This window comes from Mustela erminea, chromosome 1 (assembly GCF_009829155.1).
Source record: "Mustela erminea isolate mMusErm1 chromosome 1, mMusErm1.Pri, whole genome shotgun sequence".
NCBI lineage: Eukaryota > Metazoa > Chordata > Mammalia > Carnivora > Mustelidae > Mustela > Mustela erminea.
The window spans coordinates 189,783,517-189,806,309 of NC_045614.1; the positions used below are offsets into that span (position 1 = coordinate 189,783,517).

A 22,793-nucleotide genomic window follows, 5' to 3' on the forward strand; every position below is an offset into this window, starting at 1 on the left:
TGGACATAGACACTGTTGCTAACTATGGAATTACATCTGTCGTCTAGGTCATGCGCACATAAACACACAGATTTAAAAGAGCGCCCCTACAGACAAAATGCTTTCACCCTTTCTTTTGCTTCCTATCTTTGGCAGTAGGAGAGGTATTAGGAGAAAGAAGAGCAGGTATCTTCTGTTTCAAGGATAATCTGGGTTCTACAAACCCAGCTTAATCTGGGTTCAAAGACTAGTTTCTCACTTGGTAAATTACTTGATAGATACCCCTTCAATTTCCACAGAAGTAAAATAGACACAAAGTTCCTACATTTTTGCAGTATTCTGAGGATCAAACGAAATAAAGCATGGAGAGGTTCAGCTTGTTTAGAAATTTCAATACATCCCAGTCATTATTACTCTTTCCCATTTCCTCTATCTTAGAGCAAGCCTGGTTCTACCCATTTCTACAGCCTTCATCAAGCCTGACTTCTCCAACCCCAATGAGTATCCCAGAAATAGTCTGATTCTTGGAATAAAAATAAATCTGCTTGAATAGAAATCTATAATTTTTATGCTTAAGGTAGATAAGCCTTAATCCTTTGTTTCTTGATCATTCATCAAAATCATAAACCAGGGTCATGTCTTCTGTGCAATTTCAGAACAATAATTAAAAAAGGAAAAAGCACACTGGGTTGTGTGCCCTTACTAGCTTTCCTCCTCATTGCATATCTTTTATTCCTTATATAATTATAGGTGTACAATGTTTTCTTCACTCTTCACTTTAGAAATGTTGTATAATCACCACCAGAACTGAATGATACAGATAGGGAAGTTCTTAAATCTCCATAAAGCAAATTCTGTAATATTAAATTTAGTTGGACTAAACTAGAAGGGAACAATCACTTCACTCTCACCTCCCAAAGAATGCTTTCTATCACCAGTTTAAGTAATATTGTATTCAAATGTAGATGAAGTACTTAATAGATGAGAAAACAGAGGTTCTTTATAAAGGTTATGTGGTCCACATTCACACAGTAAGAAAAAGAAATTTTAAATGCAACAGCTTTACTAGAAATGACTAATGGAGCTCTAAACCCAACTCTGTTGAAGTTCTTGTCCAAGGTCAAAAAAGGCATTATCAACTCTTCAAATATCAGACTTAAAAATGAATTGGGGAAACAAAGCTGATTCATAGATGGAATTTTCCTCCAATAAGGTTTTCCTCCAATGCCCAATTTTCCCTCATTGGGAAATTTTTGCTCTGTCATTGTGGTGTGTCCTGATGGGACTATCAATTGATATGCTTTGTCCTCTCTTAGCATTGACTTAAAAGGTGGGGCTCTGAGCATGATGGGGAGCATATAACAGAAGTTAACGAAATTAAATGTTTACCTAAGATCTATACCTTGAGCTAAGTGAGCTATAGTTTGTTGTTGGTACTTGCAACCTAAGATCCCCAAGCATTTTAAGGGCAGAAAGCCTGCCTTATGCTTTAGAGGAACATATTTTGAAGACTGGCAATCATATCTGACCCATTTCTCTTCAACTCAAAATGTAAATATTTAAATCGACACTTACTGATGCTGAACGAACAACTTTCTTGCATAGAAAATTATAAAAATAAATCATTTTCAAGTTAGTTAAACACATACTCTATTTTGAAAAATACTGTTGTATAAAAATATTTCATTGTCACTACTGATATTGAGATACATATATGTATATACATAATTATGATTGCCTATGGTTTTTGAGAGATCTGAGGTTTTTTTCTTTTAGTGGTTGCATATTTAGCATAAGCGCTCAGAACTTATGTATGGAATAAATTATAAAATTGTTTCAAAGAGGAAGAGGAATTCACTGAAATAATTCAGAAATGTCCAACTTTCTTTATTTTGTGATTATTTTAAATTGGTTTCATTACTGTGCACAAATTAAGATCTTATAATATATGATTAGATATCCATTGGGCAGTTGGATCTTAAATTTGAGCCTTAGAAAACACATCCATGATTATTAAAAGAATGAAGCAAATTTTGTGATATTAAACTCAATTGGACTAAACTAAAAGGGAATAATCACTTCACTCTCACCTCCCAAAGAATGCTTTCTATCACCAATTTAAGTAATTTTGTATTCAAATGTAGATGAAGTAGTTAATATAATTCATAGATATATATAAATGTCACTTGGGAGATTAATGGATTAAAAAAAAGCAGTAAGCACTATTGTGAATCAAGTTCTGCTTACAATTACTCAGAAGGTAACTTTTAAAACTCAGTGTCAATCAACATATACAGAATATTTAATGAAAGATTCACAAAAGGTCTTATGTAATGCATGGCTTAAAATATATAGATTTTTAAAAATACATATATTGCTTGGAACTTTACATATCTTGAATAGAATAGTCCTAGGATACATTACTTTTTAATTATTCAGTACAACTGTTGGATTCATTATAAATAAATGACATTATAAATGACATATAAGGTTATTCAAAATATCCCCCTATATTATTAAGCCAGTTTAAATTCTTAACAGATGTTTAAAATTTTCTTGATTCTATAATGTATCTAATTCTACCAATAGGTAAGAAGAGCAAATGGCTCATTTTGGAGGCAAGAGAGAGCATTAACATTTCAGACTGAAAGGGTTCTATCTCCTGAGGAAAAGTCATTTAGTAAATGTTACCCTAATGTAAAAGAGTTAACTCTTTATGGCCTAGGAGACTGTGACACATCATAATACACTATAATCCTTTACTAAGAACTTGTAGATAAAAAAAAAAAAATCATCAGAAAAAATGGCAAATCATTAATATGAAAAAATAAGCAAATAAGGTCATGGAATCAATTAGAAATGTGCTGATAAAAATCATCAGTTACATGATGTACATGTTATGGTTGAAAGGGAGAATGTGTCTACTACGACCTCCTTATTTTAGAGGTGAGGATCTTGAAGGATATCGGTTCTATTCATTATGACAGGCATATATTTCTGTCCGGTAAAAGTCTGTCCTGGTATGTGCTATACAATACTTATATTATAGATTGTAGGTTTGGCTGATACAGGTCAAATATATATTAACATCTACAGCATAAAAGAATTATCCATATACAGATTGAAATTTTTTTTGGAAATTAAGTGTGAGGAATAATGTCTGATATTAACATTCTTGGTTAGCATGGTAGCAGCACCTCACTCTAAATATCATTCAATAGATAATAAATCCTATTCCATAATATTTTGGAAACATTGTCCAAAAATAGGTCACATCACCGGAATCAGATTGTTATGAAAAATATCCCAAATAAATTTGCATTTTAGCTGAATTCATCGTTTGCTGCCCATGTCATGGAGTTGACTTTCCCCTATGATCTTTTTATTATAAAGTTCTCTTGGCTCTTAGATAGGGTTCAAGACAGATCAAACTCATCTGTTCTTTCCTAAATAATAGGAAAATCGTATAATTTTCCAGTCAATATGGTGTTGCACACTTAGTACATAAAGAGTGACAGGGATTTTTATCCCCCCCACCCCTTCCCAAAGTCTGATTTCATTAGGATAAACTGCTATTGTCATCTGAAAGATAAATGCCTGACAGTGAGCTGTGACTCAGTATTTCTTCACGGTTGTTAGGAACACAGGTCATATGCTGGTGACAAACAAATATTTCTCCTTACTGTGATGAGACCAACCTGAGAGACTGCCACTCCTCTCTGAGCTGTTGTGAGAGCTGGTGGTGCTGAAATCCTGTGACTGGTTGTGTGGCATTCTATTAGACAATCCCTCAGCCAATCGGTAGTCAGGGATGTAAAGTAAGGCTAAGGGTTAAAGGGCAGAGGTCATAGTGGCATCATGTGATTAGTTCACAGCACAAGCCCATGCAGAACATGCAGTTAGCAACTCAGAAGCAGATGTCGTGGGACAGTGGAGGAATGTTCCGCCTCTCCTGCCTAATGGAAGTTGAGATGGATTACTGACCACTCTACTGAAAAAAGAGCTAAAAGGATGAAACCGATTGGTGTTGGTGTGTGGTGGCAGTGACGGTGGTGGTGGCGGTGGCGGTGGGAAGGACTGTGCAAGGTACCGAACACATGCCAAGAATATATTTTTTTTTTAGTTTAGATAGTGAACCTGGTGATGAGTCACTAAACTGAACAACAAATACTAATTTCTATCTCATGCACAAATGATATGAAAAGAACTCCTCGGGGTGTTAGACCCTGACTCACCATTGTTACCTTTGTTCTGATCAGGTAGAGAATATCCAAATCCCATCAGATCTGTTTTTTGCTGAATCGAGCTTTTCCACTGTGGATCGGGCAGATCGACAGCCAATTCGTGGATGCTGTTGGAATGCAGGATCTGTGTGGTGGCATATGGGGTGGCCTGCGTTATTTGGCTGGAACTGTTGTAAGTGGTTTTGGTCGTGAAGTCAATGCTGCTGTAAATGGCTCCGTCCGAGAGCATCGTGGCTGTTTTATCCCCTTGGCCTGGAACGGGCGGCAGCACATCTGTGGGGAACGTGAGGAAATGAGACAATTTAATGATGCACAGGAAGCCCCAAACTATCAGGACTGAAGATGAAAAATAAACGTGTCATGCCGCACGTTTGCATTTCAGCTGAGATGGGCTTTATGAGTCAATGAAGGGTAGATGATGTACAGCCATCGCCAAGCTATCAGCGTCGGTGACAGGCAGGCCTCCCGCTTGTCCTTCACGACTCGCTGCTTACCACGTTGCTTCCCCCATTTTCTGCAACCATGAATGAGAGGTTTGGGCTATTTCACTACTGAAAAATGCTTTCAGTTGTGCATCCCGTTTTTAGAACCAATGAGACTGTTAGCTCCTTACAGAAGAAATAATAAAAGTGAATCTACCAGTTATGGATTGAAAACATCTTTTTCCGCGTTACCCCCCAAAAGACAGAGAATAGAGCGGCTGAATAGATGCAAAATTGTCCAAAATTAGACTACACGAGCCAACTAAGAGATACATTTTTCTGAAGTTCCAGCTTGCTGTTTCTCTCATTTGATTTCACAGTTCCAGGATGGAGTGGAGCGGATGGTAGGAATTTTTTTTTTTCTTGGGTAACAAAAGATAATTTTCATGAATAAGTCATTTTCACAATACACCAGGATTTAACTATAGAAAAAGCAATCTGAGTGATCCGTGAGTTTAATTTATGCTACTAACTCTTAGAAGTGGAGAATTATAGTTTCAAGTTATAATACAGCAAGAGTAAAATTAAACTTTAGGAACAACACTGAATATCAATCAGTTCTTTTATCTTTTGGCGTGCTGAATTATCTTTACATGATGCATTATAATTCAGAACTGCCACCTCCCTCCCGATCTCTTATTTTTTTTCCTTTTTTAGAAGAAAGGTACTAGATTTTTAAAAAGCAAAAACAACAACAAAAAAACAATACCAGGGTGCCTGGTGGCTCAGTTGGTTAAGCCTCTAACTTGTGATTTCAGCTCAGGTCAAGATCTTGGGATTGTGAGATCAAGAAACATGTCAGACTCTGCACTCAATGGGCATTCTGCTTGAGATGGTCTTTCCCTCTACCTCTGCTTCCCTCCCTACCCCTCCTCACACTTGCTCTCTCTCTAAAATAAATAAATATTTAAAAAATAAAACAACACTAAATGACATACTTTTAATCATGTAGAGTTAAAAGTGAATCTAATTATAGTATATATTCCTTAACAATCTATGTCTTGAAAGCCATACTTCATAGGACTTGAGATAGTCAATGTTTCTGTATTATGGGAAATTTTCAACTAGTTAAAGTACTGTAATATTATAAGTAATAAACCAAATTATTTTCCTCTAAAACCAATTTATCATGACAAGAAAACGCAGAAAGTGAAACTTAGTGAAAATATCCTCAAACTTTTAGGTTTGATGATACCCAATTGTATGCAAAATAAAGATTCATAAAAAAATATTAATTTTTCTTTTGCATTTTACAAAAGCTCAAATGTCTTCTTTAGCAATAGAAAGACATTTATAATCCATTTTGCACACTGCATAATTTAGATCTTTCTAAAGTTTGGAATTCTAACTTGCTTTATAAGTAAGTGGATATACACTTTATTGAAGTAAATATTTTAAGTGCATATCAGTGAAATTGTTGAAGATATTCAAACATATAATATTTCACAAAATTGTACAAGCAAGTAAAATTGTTTTTGGATTTCAGAATCCCGTAATTCCTTTTTGGCCCTTTTTGCTTTTACCTATAAACTACTTAGAAAATTGGGTAGGGGCGCCTGGGTGGCTCCGTGGTTTAAAGCCTCTGCCTTCAGCTCTGGTCATGATCCCAGAGTCCTGGGATTGAGCCTTACATCGGGCTCTCTGTTAAGCAGGGAGCCTGCTTCCTCCTCTCCCTCTGCCTGCCTCTCTGCCTTGTGATCTCTATCTGTCAAATAAATAAATAAAATCTTTTTTAAAAAAAGAACGAAAGCTGGATAATGAAAAAGTATACTTCATCCTCAAATGTCAATATCATTTGCATTCTCAAAAGTATTTAATATTTAGTAATATATCAGAATTATGAAAACAGATCCTTCACTCTGGGGAAATTTTCAGAATTTTGTTTCTGCCACATCTACCATCTTCCACTGATAATATTAACTGGATAGACATGTGTGTCCGGCACAGGTCCCAACTTCCCAACATCTTGAACTTGAGGCCTTCTAAATCGTTCCGTTTAGCTTGGGAGCCACTTAATCTGTGAGCTTTTGAAATGGTTGCATGTTTAGATGTTTATAAATGGAAAAAAGATGTCTGAGGACCTAATCCTACAGAATGTTATTCTGCAACAACTGAGGTTACAGCGTTAGAAATAGAATCTGCCTCTCCCCTTTGGATGAAATTAGCCAGCCTTCAAGTCTAAGTGCTTCTATATTGATGTGGAGGCTGCCCATGTCCTCCAGCTATCATTGGATCACTCCTCCATGTTTGGAAAATAAATTGAATTATATCCAAACATTGAAATATTAGAAGATCATACAGGAATATCTGGATGTGGGGAATCATCCTATAATATCAGATGGTTTGGAACTCGGAGCCAGCCCTCCTCCAACAGCCTGGACCTGAATAGCGGCTGCCATCTTTAGGCAGGACCTTCTAGTTCCCACTTCCCACTGTCCACATCAACCTTTCCTTAGTGCTTTGGGCTGACTGGCACTTGTTGATATTTGAGTTTAAACCTCTGAATTACAGACACCCTTCCCTCTAGGAAGAACTACTCATGATTCATTTTGCAGTTTTCAGCACCAGAGTGATCTGTGCACTTATTTCTTTTGCCTGATATACTCGAATGAATGACTGTAACATATCCTAAGACACTTAAGAAGAGGAACATACAGGATTTATGTCTGGATTTCCATAATTCCTCACCTAGTGTTTTGCAGAGGGTAAGTACTTGCTGAATGATTAAATGAATCTTTTATAGTTTGTAATGACAAAAGACAGACTTATGCAATAATTAGTAACTTTATTATTCAAAATACTATTTTCATTACATTTAAATATGTATTAGTATTCCATTCTTGAAAGGGAAATCTCAGTATCCACAATAATTCTTTTAAGTGACTGTAGTTACACAATCATACACGTGAATCCCACCTAGAGGACTGCAGAACAGTGTAGATAAAAGAACCGAGGCTTTAAAATGTGTTAGATCTGCCTTCTACACCTAGATCTCAAGTTATTCATCTCAATAAACCTTAGTTTTTTGGCCTTTAAAATATAAATATGATTATCTATTATTTATGTTACATTTATTATGCCAGTGAGATGAAATATAATGTACAAAAAAAAGCCTACCTATATCTGGTGTATAGTAAATGCTTACAATGCCTATCACACTGAAAAGAAATACAGTAAGCCTTGTAAAAACCTTGTCTTGGCCTTGATGTTCCCCTGAGAACTATTTCATATCGTAAAAGTGTGGTGGATATTGAAGAAAAATCTTGAAAAATCTAGAAATGTACCTTTGGCTAAATTAGACTGAGACATTTTAGATGTTAGTGTAGCCCACTAGAAACTGAAAAATAACAAAACCCAAACAAAACATTTTCCCCAACTTCAGGCATTCATTTCTTGATCTAAAGAGAATGGTGTACTAATCAAATACAAATACAGCCAGTAAAAGACTGATCTAATCCTTGATTGATGAAAGCCTTCAGAACAGAATTTGTATTGACAAAATCATTCTGGGTAGCGTAGAGGGGAGTCTTCTGCTCTCCTGGTGAGAAGATGCTCAGCTATAGAACCTATCCACGATAAAGTCATAGCCTGTAATTGAAGGGCTCAGAGTTTGGTCATGGGGGAAGGCAGCCACTTTCAGAGGTTCTGGACGAATAAGAATCTTAAGCAGGTTCTGGACAAATGAGAATAAGAATCTTAAACAGGTGATTAGAGAGGGCAAGCAAAAAGCTGAGGAATCATACAACTTTTTATTTGTTTTGTTTTCTCATTTACTATACTGATGCCTGCTGGCCACTGCTTGTATGTCAAGCTTTGTGTTAAACCTGAATGTGTTAATCATCCATTTAATCCTCATTACATACCTATGATGGGGGAATTGTTATTTTCTGTATTTTATCTGGAGATTGGGAGAGAGTGTCCTTCCTTCAAGTTGGTATTGACAAAATGAAGACTTAAGCTATAGTTAGTAGCTTTATTATTTGAAATACTATTTTAATTATATTCAAACATTTATTGGGATTCTACCCATAAAGAAAAAAAATGCCAGTGTCCATGATTATTCTTCTAAGTCAGTCTATTTCTACACTTATGCCTGTGAAATTCACTACTGAGGCTTATAATAGGTTAGCCAAGACCTGGGTCTCCTCCATCGTTACTTCCACCCAGAGGTGTAGAAACCCTCTAGCAGATTCAGCCATACTTTTGTGCATTATACCACTGCTCTCCTAATTAATCATCCCATTTCTACTTGAACTCCATTCCCCACCTGGCAGTGATCTGGATGACTTAACTCTGTACTTAGATTCTGGTGTTCTCCTCTTAACAAATCCTTTGGTGCCTTCTGACTACCTTCTGGACAAAGTTTAAAATCGTTGTATATCTTAGAAGGTCATTTATTATCTGTCCCTCTGAATTTTTTTTTTTTTTTTAACCACCTCTGCTGCCTTGTACTTTATACTCATTAGGAAATTCATTCATTTCTTAAACAGGTCAATGCCTCTCTTCTTTCTAGACCTTAAGATACAGACATTTCTTCACACACTTTTTCCACAATTCTGACTAATCTCTACCTCTCCTTCAGATATCAACTTAAATGACCCTCCATTCATAGAACTTTCTTATTCCCAACAGGCAGCTTTTCCATGTTAGGCACTGGCAAAGCAGCGCCAGTCCATTACTGTTTGCACAAGTTTCTGCCAATGGAAAACTCACATATTTTTGCCAAACTAATCACTAGGACCACAGACTTCTCCAGTCCCATCTTTCTCTAAATCCATCATTTTCCTATTGAATGGATGAAAAAGTGGCAGTAGGGAGGCTGTAATTATTTATAACAGGTCAAATTTTGTTTCTACAGAGAGAACCCTAGCACCAAATTTTGGAGACCTTAGTATATCAGCTACCTAGCACCTCTTCGTCCTTCATTTGGGGTACAAATTATCAATGGTAGAACTACATTTAAGTTCTGCTTCAGCATGTGGTCTAATCTCTATAGCATACATCCTATGAGGTTAGGGACCATCTCTCTTTATGTTGATATTTTATTTTTATTGTCTGCCATAATGCCAGGTACATAGGACATAGTTAATAAATATATGTTGAATGACATATAGAGAACAGAAATGACTATTCCAAAATCATAAGCCCTACTTAGCAGCATAGTTTCTGATTTTACTAATCTTGTGCTAATAGTCCTAAAACCAAACTGTATTATGACTATTTGCCATCTTGGTTAGTAATGACTTCCTTAAAGCTTAGTCTTACGCAAAGTAATATAGACACAATGGTCTTACATAAAATATTTAGTGAATGTAGAGCACTGTTAGTACTATGTGTTTTAGTAATTTTAACTGTGGAAGAAAATACTCTCTAGTATGTATTTTTTAAAACATTTAGGAAAGCCAAGAAAACAGATAACAAAGTTTTGAATGCACAACTTACCTCCACGTCCAAAATTCCCAATCTCGTTTGGGCCACTATTGCTGTTGTTTACTGGCAAGCTTGTGGCTGGCCACGAATCAGCAAGCCATGGGTAACTGGGATCCCCAGCATTTAGAAGACCAGGACGGCTGAAACAGAAATTAAAAGGAAATCAATCGGTGGAGCTCACTGAGAGATTTGGACACCTGTCTCCTACACTAAAATAGATGAAAGAATTTAAGAAGATTTTAATTCACTTCCAATTAAAAAGTGTAGGTTCTCAAGAATTAAGGAACTTCCGTAGTTCATTAAGACTATATATAGCCTGTCAGTGGAAGCAGAAGCATCCTGCCTGGGATTCTGCTGACATCCAAATGAATTCTGTTGTCTGCCTTGAAACTAGTGGGAATTGGTAACACAGCAGGATCCCGAAACAAGGTTTGATGATAAATTGGCACCTCAAGGGAACAATTGCTCAGGGTGACTGCTTGGTGTCAGCCATCTCCAGGACTTTGGGCTATTGCTTCCTCCATTCCTACAGTCCCCATATTTTTCTGTCCCCTGTAGGCTGTAACCACTGTTATGAGCCCTCGTGCTTGATTTAGAGGCAAAGAACTTGAAGGAAATTAATGAACAGTATTTATATTGTTCCATCAATAGCACATTTCCAAATTCTCTAAGTTGTGAGATATTAGGGGTATACTAAAGATTTTAAGGTAATTAACGATTCACTGTGATCTGATCCAGCATGTGAGTATAATCAATGAGAAAAACTTCCCTCACATCATATTGAATAAAGAATTCTCATTTTTGATATAAAAGATGGGACTCTGATTCCTTTCCAGATTATTAGCATATTTACAAAGAAATAGCAACATCTATAATCATTGCACTTTATTTTTGATAGACCGTTTCTGTGAAATCCCTAAGAGAAACATGTGTTTCTATGGCAACTGCAATAAGAAGATCCAACTGCTTACTTGCTACATGCACTAGCTCTCATTAGACCTAATCTCTTTTTTGCTAAAATATTGATTAAATGGGAGATTGGAAGTTATTACCAGAGCCTAATTACAATCTCCATATTGGCAAAGGGGAAATAGATGAGGATATATGGGTTTGTTATCAGCTTTTATCAATTTCAATTGAGTATCCAAAGTTGTGGAATCCAGTCCTATCAATCTACAGCCTATTCATCATCCATGAATCATTTACTTTGTGATCGATTATGTGTAATTGTTCACTCACAGCAATTTAGTGAGAGCCAATAAGGAGTCTTAAACAACAGCAACTTCATTTGCTAATGTCTAATTAATGCAATAAACATCCTGCTAACAAATGAACACATTCCTTGTGATATTTACTACTAATTTCTTCAGGGGCATCTGGGAGATATGAAACATCTGGACTTGATTCCTCTAAAGTGCACAACAGATAGATCATTAAACCTTGTGGTAAGCCATTTAATTCCTCCTAGAATTCTCAGACTTATAAGTGATCGTTTATTACAATAATAGTCTCTTACTATAGTTTTCCCCAGTCCTGATTAAAAGTAATAAAAAAAAGAATCTCCTTAGCATACCTCCCATTGCTCATTAGTCCTCCGTCGCCTCTTTGAAATGTAACTGTTAAAAAAAAGAAAGACACACACACACACACAAGTAGTCAATATTAATTACGATTAATACCAACTACATATTGGTCCTTAGTTTAGAGCTGAGGCCTCTGGGAATTTTAACAAAATATAATTAACATAATTGTACAGAGAATAAGAAGCCGTGGTTTGGCCCAGGGCAAAGCCATCATTTGCTCCAACTTTAATAAGACATTTAAAAATACTTCAAGCCAAATGTATGGTTAAATCAAAAGAGCAATTCGTGTTTGGATATCAAAAACTGTTACAATTGGTAGATATAGTGTCATTGGAAGGTCAACATGCATTAATGGGGGATTATCAAATCGCGATTTTTAATCTTAGTATGTGGGTATCCTAATTAGAAAGCACAACATAAAATGCACATAACAGAAATTGAAACGGAATAGTTCAAACAGGTAATAACATCCTGCCAGTGGAAAAGAGAAACAGGTACTGATTGACGACGTAGTCCTCACCATCACAGATCCTTTTAGGGATACCATTAAATCACTATGAGTTGAACAACTACAATTACAGTAGACATAAAGTATAATTAATAGAGAATACTGTGTTGAGTGTTTTGTTTTATCATCAAAACTTCCCCCCAAATGAAATTTTCAAATACTTGATGCGGAATATATTCAAATTGTATGTAATAATTGCAAAAGCTTAAGTCCTTTATAAAACTCTGGAACTTATTAGTCATATCAACAAGCATTCCGTAGAGCTATACCTGGAGAAGACCTCTCTCTAGACACTAGATTCCATTCCACAAAGCTATTAACATTTTAAAAAGTGGGTTTCAAGGATTGGCCAAAGAACATAAATATCTGGGTGGATCCATCATTTCTTATCCAAAATCTTTGTAGCCCAATATGTTTGGAATTCAAAACGTTTCAGATCTCAGAAAGGTAATACAGTGCATACTCTAGAGAGGATCCAAGTCAGCAACTCTATTCAAAGTTATTTAATGTGTTCACAATAAAATATAATAAAATCATGACTGGTGGGATAAAGTCTATGATAGTTCCACATTAGCATGGATCAAATTTTGCCACTCAATGAGTTAACTAGAACTTTGGTGTTTAGAAGTTCACGGATCGCAAAATAGCAATTCTGACTAAAATAAATACAGATCGGAGAAACCAATTCCTGGGGATGAAGGAAAAAAACTTCTGGTTATGGGGCAGGGGAAGGAGGTTGCGAGGGGAAGGGTAAAATAGTTCATGGGGATTAAGGAGTGCACTTGCTGTGATGAGCCCCAAAACATAAAAAAAGCTAAACAAAACAAAAAATTAAGAAAAAAAATTATACAGATGTGAATCCAACATGTCTTTTTTTTTTTTAAAGATTTTATTTATTTATTTGAGAGAGAGAGAGAGAGAGAAAATGCACCCAAGCAGGGGGAAGTGCAGAGGGAGAGGCAGGCTCCCCGCCTGATGCAGGACTCGACTCCAGGACCCTGAGATCATGACTTGAGCTAAAGGCAGACACCCAATGACTGAGTCACCCAGGTTTCCCCAACATGTCTTATCTTTGGAAAATACTGATTATAGAAAAAATTAAAAGAAAGTTTTATGAACTGATTCATATTTTAAAGAGGATATATTGTTACTTAAAGTATACATATAATAAATACTTTTTAATTTGAATAATCTCTCCATAATTCATCTATTCCTCAAATTTTTGCTATGAAATATGATAGCTCTTTAAATTTTGTAAATTTACATATGCAATTCCCCACTCCCTTCCCTAAGATCATTTAATGACACATCTCTCACGATATCATAATTAGGTGATAGGATCATGATTCCCAGGATCTATCAGGAGGTAGTGCTTTGAGGAACACCTGGCTGGCACCTAAAGTGTACTTCCTTATCAATTTTTCAGGCGCCATCTCAAATTCATCATAAAACAATGTGACATATCCTTTGTATCTGCCCAGGACTGGCTATGGACAGTTCCTCAGAGAAGATGAAAGAATACTGATCACAACTCTGCTTCCTGACACGTTTGCTTAAGTGACAGGAATCAAGAATCAGCAGTGGTCCATACCACTTCAGGTCCCACTAATAACTACTTTTAACAACAACAAAAGAAGAATTAATCTGAAACAATTAATTTAAAAAATTGAGCACTAGCGCTGTGAAATAAAGCCCCGATTAGAGGAAAAAATATGCACACAAAATGTGAAAACAGTACAGCTAATGAGCTTTCCATCCGATGTGACTTTCTAGTTATGTGGTTTTCTAATGGACTATCAAGTGATTGTTTTACTCTACTAAGAGAGTTAAGATAATGGGAATATCACTGTGAATATGCAAATAAGCAGGCCCTGATGAGCTACACCTCAAATGTGCTGCTTAGAAGATAGGTGGAAAGAAGCTAAGTATTTCTCCTAATTTAGATGTGCTTTCGTCCCCACTCGAACTTTCCATTATTGCTAGTAAGTGATACAGAGAAAAGGAGGGCAACTGAAGCTGAGGCACAAAAATTGTGTTGCACTTAACTTTTACATACTAATCAATGGTAAATTATTCATAAAATGTAAAGTTTAGAGGTGTCTGGGTGGTCCAGTTGGTTAAGCATCTGACTCTTGGTTTTGGCTCAGGTTATGATCTCAGTCATGAGATCAAGCCCTGCCTCAGGTTCCAGGCTCGGTGAGGAGTCTGCTTTCAGATTCTCTCTCTCCTTCCTCCTCTGTCCCTCCCACTTGTACTCTCTCTCTCTCTCTGTGGGGATTCAGAGTGCCTGGAGAGATCAGATTTAAGTGAAATGTGGCTCCCAAGGTGAGACCAATTGAAAAGAAAAGGAGTGCTGCAGCTCCGGGTTTCCTTTCAAGTTTCTGAGCTGAAAACAGCCAGATTTTTATTGTGGCTCAATGCTCTCATCTAGGGTGTAAATATTTAACTTAGATGAAAAACACTCTTAACTTATGGTCACATGTTCATCATTCCCTTAGCCCATACACACGACACAAACACTGCTTGCTTTGTTTGCATCATGCATTGCCTCATATGCATATGTCTTGATTATTGAAGCCTAACATTCCTTTCTGTTTTTCTGTTCCTACTTGAGGTATTGATAAGACCTGCAATTAAAGGGGAGACTGAGTCTGGCTCAGGACCTTTTGCCATTAGAGAGTCTGGTCCCTCGCTCTCTCCTTTCTTTTATTTAGGTGTCTGGAGTAATCTTTTCATTTGGTACCTCAGGGTTTGCTAGCCAAACCTAGCACTCTCTCTAAAATAAATAAACTAATATATTTTTTTAAGTGTAAAATTTTTAAACTTACAAGGCAACACTCAAAATCTTATCAGATGACATCCAAATGGCCATCAAGCAGTTGAAATGATGCTCCACATCACTAATCATTAGGAAAACAAAAATCAGAATGACAATGGATGCTACCTCGCATCCATTAAGATGGCTACCATGCAAGACAGAAAAATAAGTTTTGGCAAGGATGTAGAAAAATGGGAACTCTGGTGCACTGCTGTTGGAATGTAAAATGGTGAACCCATAGTGGAAAATAGTTAACAGTATGGTGGTTCCTCAAAAATTAAAAATCTAAAATTATCGTATGATCTAGAAATTCCACGTCTGAGTCTATACCCAAAAGCATTGAAAGCTAGGTCTCAAAGAATTAAAGTAGTGTTATTCACAACAGCTAAAACCTGAAAGCAATCTAAGGGACCATAAATGGATGAATGGACAAGAAAAATGTTGTGTATACATACAATACAGCTATTATGAAAGAAGAGAATTCTGACATACGCTAAACTTGAGGATATCATGCTAAGTGATATGTCAGTCATAAAAAGCAAGTACTATATGATTCTACCAATATGAGGTAGATAGAGTGGTCAAAATCATAGAGACAGAGAGTAGAAAGGTGGTTGCGAGGGGTTGGAGAAGTGGGGAGATGGGTGTTATTGTTAACAGGGTATATAATTTCAATTTAGAAGATGAAAAGAGTTTTGGAGTTGGACGGTGGTGATGATAGCACAACATTTTGAATGTATTTAATGACACCAATCTGTATACCTGAAAATAGGATAGTACATTTTATGTTACGTGCATTTTAACACAATAGAAAATTGGGAAAATACAATCAGGATTCATTTACAGACATGTTAGAATATGGACACTATGCTAAGGGTCATATTTACCAACTAAGAATTACATACTGTGAGTAAAATGCTTTTAAATTTCAAAGCACTTAGGACATATCCAGTTTCTCTCTGTGTTACAATAATCATTAAAATCTGTTTTTGGCAAAATATTCCATAATGACACTTACCTTTGTACCTCTACATACCAACTGTACAGAGGCAAAAATGAACAGTACATTATGTAAATACACGATCAACTTAAAATGGTCCATAGACAGAATTTGGTATACATGAAAATTCTCCATTTTGTATGCTTCCATGACAAAAGAAAACCTAAAAACCAAAACTAATCAAACAAAAAACAACTCTTATCATATTAAGATTGATTCATTGTCTTCGGAAAACAAGGGGGAAAAGGATGAATATTCAAGTTTCCCTTTTATTCCATGCTCCTAACAGATTTGTTCCATTTTGAAAAGTAGACCAAAAGTAACTGGGTCATATTAGACCACAAGACGGAAAGTAGACTAGAAATAAGGACGAGCAATTAGAATGAGTAAAACAGAAGTCACCTATGGTGGTTTGATGAGCATTTTTCTTTCCTCCCCTCTTTGCTCCCTCCCTTCCTTCTCTCCTTCCTTCCTCTTTCTTTCAGTCTCTCTTTTTGTGCAGAAATAAAATAAAATAAAATAAATTCCACAGCAAATTGAAAGCTGTTTGAGGTAGCTTTCATTTCAAAGAAATGTTGAACTTCCTTGAATTTAAAAGCAAGAGGGACGGAAGTAGAGGTTGTTGGACAATTTTGCTCTAGTCATGATTTTTATAATCACAGTGTAATAACTTTGTGCTTAACAGAATGAGTTGGAAAGAAATGTGAATCTTTACCAGGAAGGAGTCTCTGCTAGTACCTAAAGTTAAGAACTTTCAGGGAACAACATACAGAAGTTTTTACCGAAAACTCACTGGATAGTGCTAATGTATCTAAAAAGTTGTACAGATACCACAACCTGAAGTGTTTAAGAATGGCATTAAATATTTTGAATTTATTGCAATATTTATAAAGGATATGAAGTAAAGAGATTTTGCAAGTTACATCATACAGAATGTACCTCTACTATTATCTGACAGGATTAATCCTAATCTCATGCCTGCTAGAACTGAGGGGGAAGGGAAATATAGTGATGTGGTAAATTGACATTTTGAGGTAAGGAAGCTTTCACAGTGCCTATCTCTAGAAGGCCACATTTTCCTACTCCAAATGGAAACTTTAATGTTGCTAGCCAAGCCTCCTTCCCTTTCCTGATAAGCTATTTCTCAAAAATGCATGTAGATTAATCCTCTTTTAATAAGCATTAACACAGCCCAGATAATCAGAGTATAAAAATTCCATCAAATCTTTTAGCTGTCTTTGGATAGTTTTGTCAAATAATTTCTATTTCACCGATGGTTTTTGAAGCCTATGCAAGAAGTGTTTAGCACTTCATAATTTGCTCACTCATTAAACTTTATATTTACTGAGTTTCACACAATCTGTTATTCTCAAAGGTACTACTCATAAACTATCACTCACCCCTTTACAGGTGAAAAAAAATATATATATATATATACTCTCATTACAAAGTTGACAAATGAAAAATTGTGAATAACAGTGAACAATGTAAGTTTGAAAAGAGTCATGTAACCCTTGTGAGGATTATAAAATGGATATACATGAACATGCATATTATCTATATAATATAACTTCATAGAATCCTCATGAGAGTTCCATAATGTTATTCATTTATCTATTCACAAACACTGTTAACACATGTGATCAAACATTTACTCTTGATTCAAAAATCACCTAATGGTCTCTGTATCTCCCACCCAAATCTTTTTACCAGTCATTTGATGCTACAACTCAAGTGGTGAATTATTCAAGCAGCCAGGAACCTCACATGCAATGACAAGAAGACTGTTAGTGCTCAATGGAGAAGAAGATAAATAACATTGTATGATGCTCAATGAAAGTATAAAATCATTTCACCCAGAATATGAGATATAAGGATTCCTTTTTTTGTCACAGCTGCTCTTCTTTGCACCATGTGCAAAGATATGGCACGCGATTGTGCCTGAAGAATTTAAATAAAGGATAAATAGGGAAAAAAATTGAATAAGAAGTTCATGTGTAACATTGCCCTGGGGAAATCTCCACTATCTGCTGTGTAAAGAAGCAAAATAGGTTCAAGCCAAATTCTCCTTTCAGATCATTTTCTTCAAGATTTTATTTATTTATGAGAGAGCAAGCAAAAGAGAGAGCATGTGCCGGGGAGGGGGGAGAGGGAGAGGTAAAAACAGACTCTGCACTGAGAAGGAAGCCCAACATGAGCTCTATTCCAGGACCCTGGGATCATGACCTGAGCCAAAGGCAGATGCTTAACCAACTGAGGCACCCAGGTACCCCGCAGAGATCATTTAATATGTAAGCTTGCATTTGATTCTTGATAGTTGTTTTTATAATGTAAGGTGTCATTCCACTAGTGTCTTATGATAAATATGTTTAAATCCTCTGATATATAAGAAAAATATCAAAACATAGTAGCACCTTTTTTCTTCCTTCTAGACATTCAAATATAATTATCCACATGACAGAGAGCCAAAGACTATCTGTAATAAAAGTCAGTGAGTTTTCCTGCACAGAGTGAGTGGAAGGCATCTTGCTGAGAGTTAGAATCTCTAACCTGAAATATATTTACATATCTTCCCACTAGTTAAAATCTTCCCTGTTCTACCTCTAGTGGTTAAGAAGAGATTTGGAATGAAGTAGGAAAAAAGGAGTGCTGAAATCAAATTTTACCTGCTTTATAATTATACTTACAGTTGGCCAAGCTTTATTAAAATGCATATCTATCTATCTATCTATCTATCTATATATGTGAATTGCATCAGATATATATGTATATCTTAATATACGTAAATTTCATCAGCTGTCTAAGTATAATCTAAGAGCAAAATTGGCGTTTGAAATAAATGAAGTATCTTACGTTACAAAATTAATCTAAATACTTATCAAGTAGATTTTTTGTTTATTTAGGAAAAAAAACTACCAATGCTCTGATGAATTAACAATAAAGTCTGGACACCACAGAGACATTACCATGCAGTGAAAAAGTGAAAATATTAGTCTTTTTACTTTGTGAGTAAAATCACATTGTCTCCATGCTTATAAAATTTATAAGATTCCCACAGAATTGTTATGATAACCAAAATATAAACAGTACCAGTACAAATAGAGTATATTCTCCATAATTTTTACAACACACTTCAAAGAAAGAAAAAAATAGCCCTGTATGAAATCTCTGTGCTCTTAAATAGATCATTAGCTCATGCATAAAATATCAGAAATTTGAAGCTATGATATATACTCCACTAATCATTCATATTTAAAAATCCCCTTTTTAAATGGTTGTATAAGGACAAGAACATGAACATTTTAACAGGTGGAGGATAGGATATATACGGAGGGAAATGTGTAAAAAAATTTACCAAGGCAGATATGCAGTGCTAGCTACCTACGGTTTGGATTTTCATTTGCTTCTCACCTAGAAGAGAACAGCAGTTGCTAGAAGGCAAATTACTAGTTGAAGGTGAATCCATTCTGAGAGTCAGGCATCTATCAATTAAGTATAAAGGTTTTGAAAGGCTGCTCTCTGGGCTTGGCCTTACTCCAAAATATTTGAAGGGCATAGCACCTTCTGAGTTAGGAGTTTCTCTACAAGCAGATGGATATCAATCATGATGAGAAATGATAATAGGAAATGTACTGTACTTGTCAAGCTCAAAGACCAATAGATATTTTCAAATTAAATGCATAGGTTTTGCAAAAAACTGCCATTGGGGGAAAAAGAAAGGAAAAGAAAAAGAAAAAAGAAATCTGTCTGACATAATTTTACTAAAAGCACAAACCTACTAGTTATGAGAACTATGTTATTTATAGGAGTGAGCACATGAGTGTGGAAGATAAAAATGCAACACCTCAAATATGGATATCCTAGAATTCTGCATTGAAACTAGAGCAGTCAATCTTCTGTTATTTTCACTGAAATCAAGAAAAGGGATAAACACTAACTAGACAATGAATTAAATTAGTTCTTCCCTATGATTTACATGATTCATATGTATATCACAGAGATGAACTGTAACATGGTGATTGATTTAACAGATGGGTTGATGACAATGCCTACAAGGAATGAAGGTAGATCAGTGGACTACAGACCAAGAAGGTACATTAAAGTATCATGAATGTTCAAAACTCTGACACTAGTTACTGCCTAGCACCTCTTGCTGGAAAGAACACCTCAATGATGTGGGGATACAGCAGTCAAATGACACAGCCCAAGGAAGAAGCCACCAGCAATCAGTGAGACATGAGAAACGCAGAATGACTACAAGTCACAAAGCATGGAATCCCCTTTTCAATGGATACACTGTCCTGCTTTCTCTAGTCATGGAAATTTACTCTAATGGTTAATAATCACCTTAATTTTCATAAGATATGGACATTAGTCTCAATGCTACAATAGAAAGATTATATGTAAATGCTGTCAAATCACAAGCAAGAGAACCAAGTATAGAACCCTTCTATTTTGCACTATTTAGACATTATCAGTGGCTAAGAAGCCTAAAAGCTAGAGCAGCTTATAAGCTTAATAGACTATAAAGCTTCTGTCAGAATCCATTATTAAGACATTTATAAACATTTAAACTTAAAGTTAAAACTGGAGATAGAAGATTGAATACACTGTGTCAAAAAACTTCTGAAGTGTTTGTAGGATGATGTGAAATTAAAATTGTTCCCTTGTAAATTTTAGAAAGTGTGAAATATTGTGAGACAACGTATTTTTATGATTGTCGTTGTTAGAAGAAACACTTAAAATGAATTGCAATTAAAGTTGCTATTGAACATAGCTTCAATACTGAGTTCATTCTTTAAATCACCGACTTGATAATTCTACCCCCTCTCCTGTCTCCTCTCTGCCTCGGAAATGTTTGGAGGGCCACAGTTTTTGACATCCTTGAAATTCTATCCCAGATTCTAAGAAGAAAACATTTTTGCAAATAGCTAGACATCTAGGATCTCCTTTTCCTTCTTCTGCTTCTTTTCCTTTTCCTTTTTCTCCTTTCTAAAAGGCTGATTGGTCACCCTGAAATAGACTAGACTAGTAAATCACTTAATTCATGCTTCATCAGTCTTATTAAATCTGATGAGATTTTTTTTTCCTTGTTTTTATTTGTCATCTAGGACAGTTCCTATTGCAATCTACATCTTGAAATACTAAAAGCTATATTTCAAATATTTTCTTCCTGAGCATGTTAGAAATGATCTTGCCTAAATCCACCTCTTAGATAATGGGTTCATGGCACGTCTGTGTGTGTAAGTGTGTGTGTGTGTGTGTGTACATGCACGCGTGTGTGTGTGTGTGTTTTGAAGAACTAGTTGAGAAAAAATGGTCACACATTTATCCGTGTGTACTCTTGTTATGATTCATTGGAGATACAGCAAAAAGCTTGCCTTATAGTCATAATGTGATATGGTGAAAAGAAATACATTAAGGCACATGTATAATTGCATTTTACAGAGCAGGTGTTTAAAACAAGCTACAACATTCATTCATTCATTCATTCATTCATTCACTTCCTCATTATTCAGACCCATTCCCTCTCTTTCATTTCATCACACTCCTAAAAACAGGATATTTTCTTAGCTAGAAATAGTCTCTTACCAGCATAGTTACTGAGTCCCTTTCTCTTCTTTCTTCGCCAATACAACCAGATGCTAAAACCCATCAAAATTACCCAGCAGGCACCACCAATACCAGCTATAAAGGCTGGCTGCTTCACAACATCAGTGATTTGCTCAGTAATACTGTTATTGTTTTCAGTAATGACAACTTCATTACGTCCCCCTGTGGAAGAAATAGTAGTTTTAGTAAACATTATTATGATGGTAAGCATAGGAATACAACATGGTATGCCAAAGACACAGAAAATTAGAAAATTCCTACAAAGGCAGGTAATATTTGTGCTCTGAGCATGTCACAATTATTGATAAGTATATTTCATAAGTTTCAGAAGAAGAGTTAAATTATGAGCCTAAACTGTGATTAAGAACATGGTTCCCTTATGTTTTGGTTTACTATGAATAGATTCAGAACTACTTCTTGATTTATTGCCTTATAAATAAGTACTAGGGTGCAAAATAACAGCAACTTTTCTTTAGCTAGGTAAAGCATGTTTTAATATAGTCTCGTTAAAATAAAAAAAGCAACTGCAACATGCATAAAATTTGCAAATTGTCTTTCCTCTATAGCACTGCATCAATTCAGCTGTTTTTGGCTTAAAAATATGTCATTTAATATTGTCCTAAATAGTCTAACAAAGATCTTATTTTGATCAAACACCCTTAATTTTGGGGGATGTATTAAAACTACTATATAAAACAATGACAATTATGTACTTCATAGAGATCAGTATCTATAATTTATATATATGTATATACATATATACCACAAAAAGGTACATTAAAACTAAACTAATTTGAAAATCTGCTTGAAAGTTGAATAAAAAAGACAACTTTAATACTAATTCTAAGGTCTCTGTTACTAAAATAAACATTTGTTTATTTTAGTAACAGAGACCTTAGAATTAGACCTTAAATCTGGTCTAATATTACTTAGAATTAGACCTTAAATCTGGTCTAATATTACTCTAGAAATAGTCATGATTTTGGCAGTTTAGACCTTTCAGAGATAATTAAGAAAATCTTAATCCACATTTTAAAATAGGTTAAAACTTATGGAATTGTAGTATCACTGAAAAGCAAATATTTAGGTGTGTATTTAAAAGATTAAGATATTTACATACAGGAAATTAAGTGATT

The 22,793-nt window shown here is 35.4% G+C and overlaps 1 protein-coding gene across 15 annotated transcripts in view; it reads right to left on the minus strand.

Moving 5' to 3' along the window:
• ROBO2 (roundabout guidance receptor 2) overlaps positions 1-22,793 on the minus strand; it is a 1,682,217-nt gene that overhangs the window by 40,899 nt on the left and 1,618,525 nt on the right. For 9 of the 15 annotated variants that reach the window (XM_032352363.1, XM_032352359.1, XM_032352345.1 and 6 more), the window contains 5 exons: positions 21,637-21,819; positions 11,709-11,751; positions 10,148-10,275; positions 4,215-4,496; positions 3,678-3,803 (listed from right to left, as the gene is read on the minus strand). In XM_032352363.1, coding sequence (XP_032208254.1) covers positions 3,678-3,803; positions 4,215-4,496; positions 10,148-10,275; positions 11,709-11,751; positions 21,637-21,819 — 762 coding nt within the window. The remainder of the gene's footprint in view (positions 1-3,677; positions 3,804-4,214; positions 4,497-10,147; positions 10,276-11,708; positions 11,752-21,636; positions 21,820-22,793) is intronic. The other 6 variants (XM_032352383.1, XM_032352428.1, XM_032352441.1 and 3 more) reach the window with 3 other exon arrangements.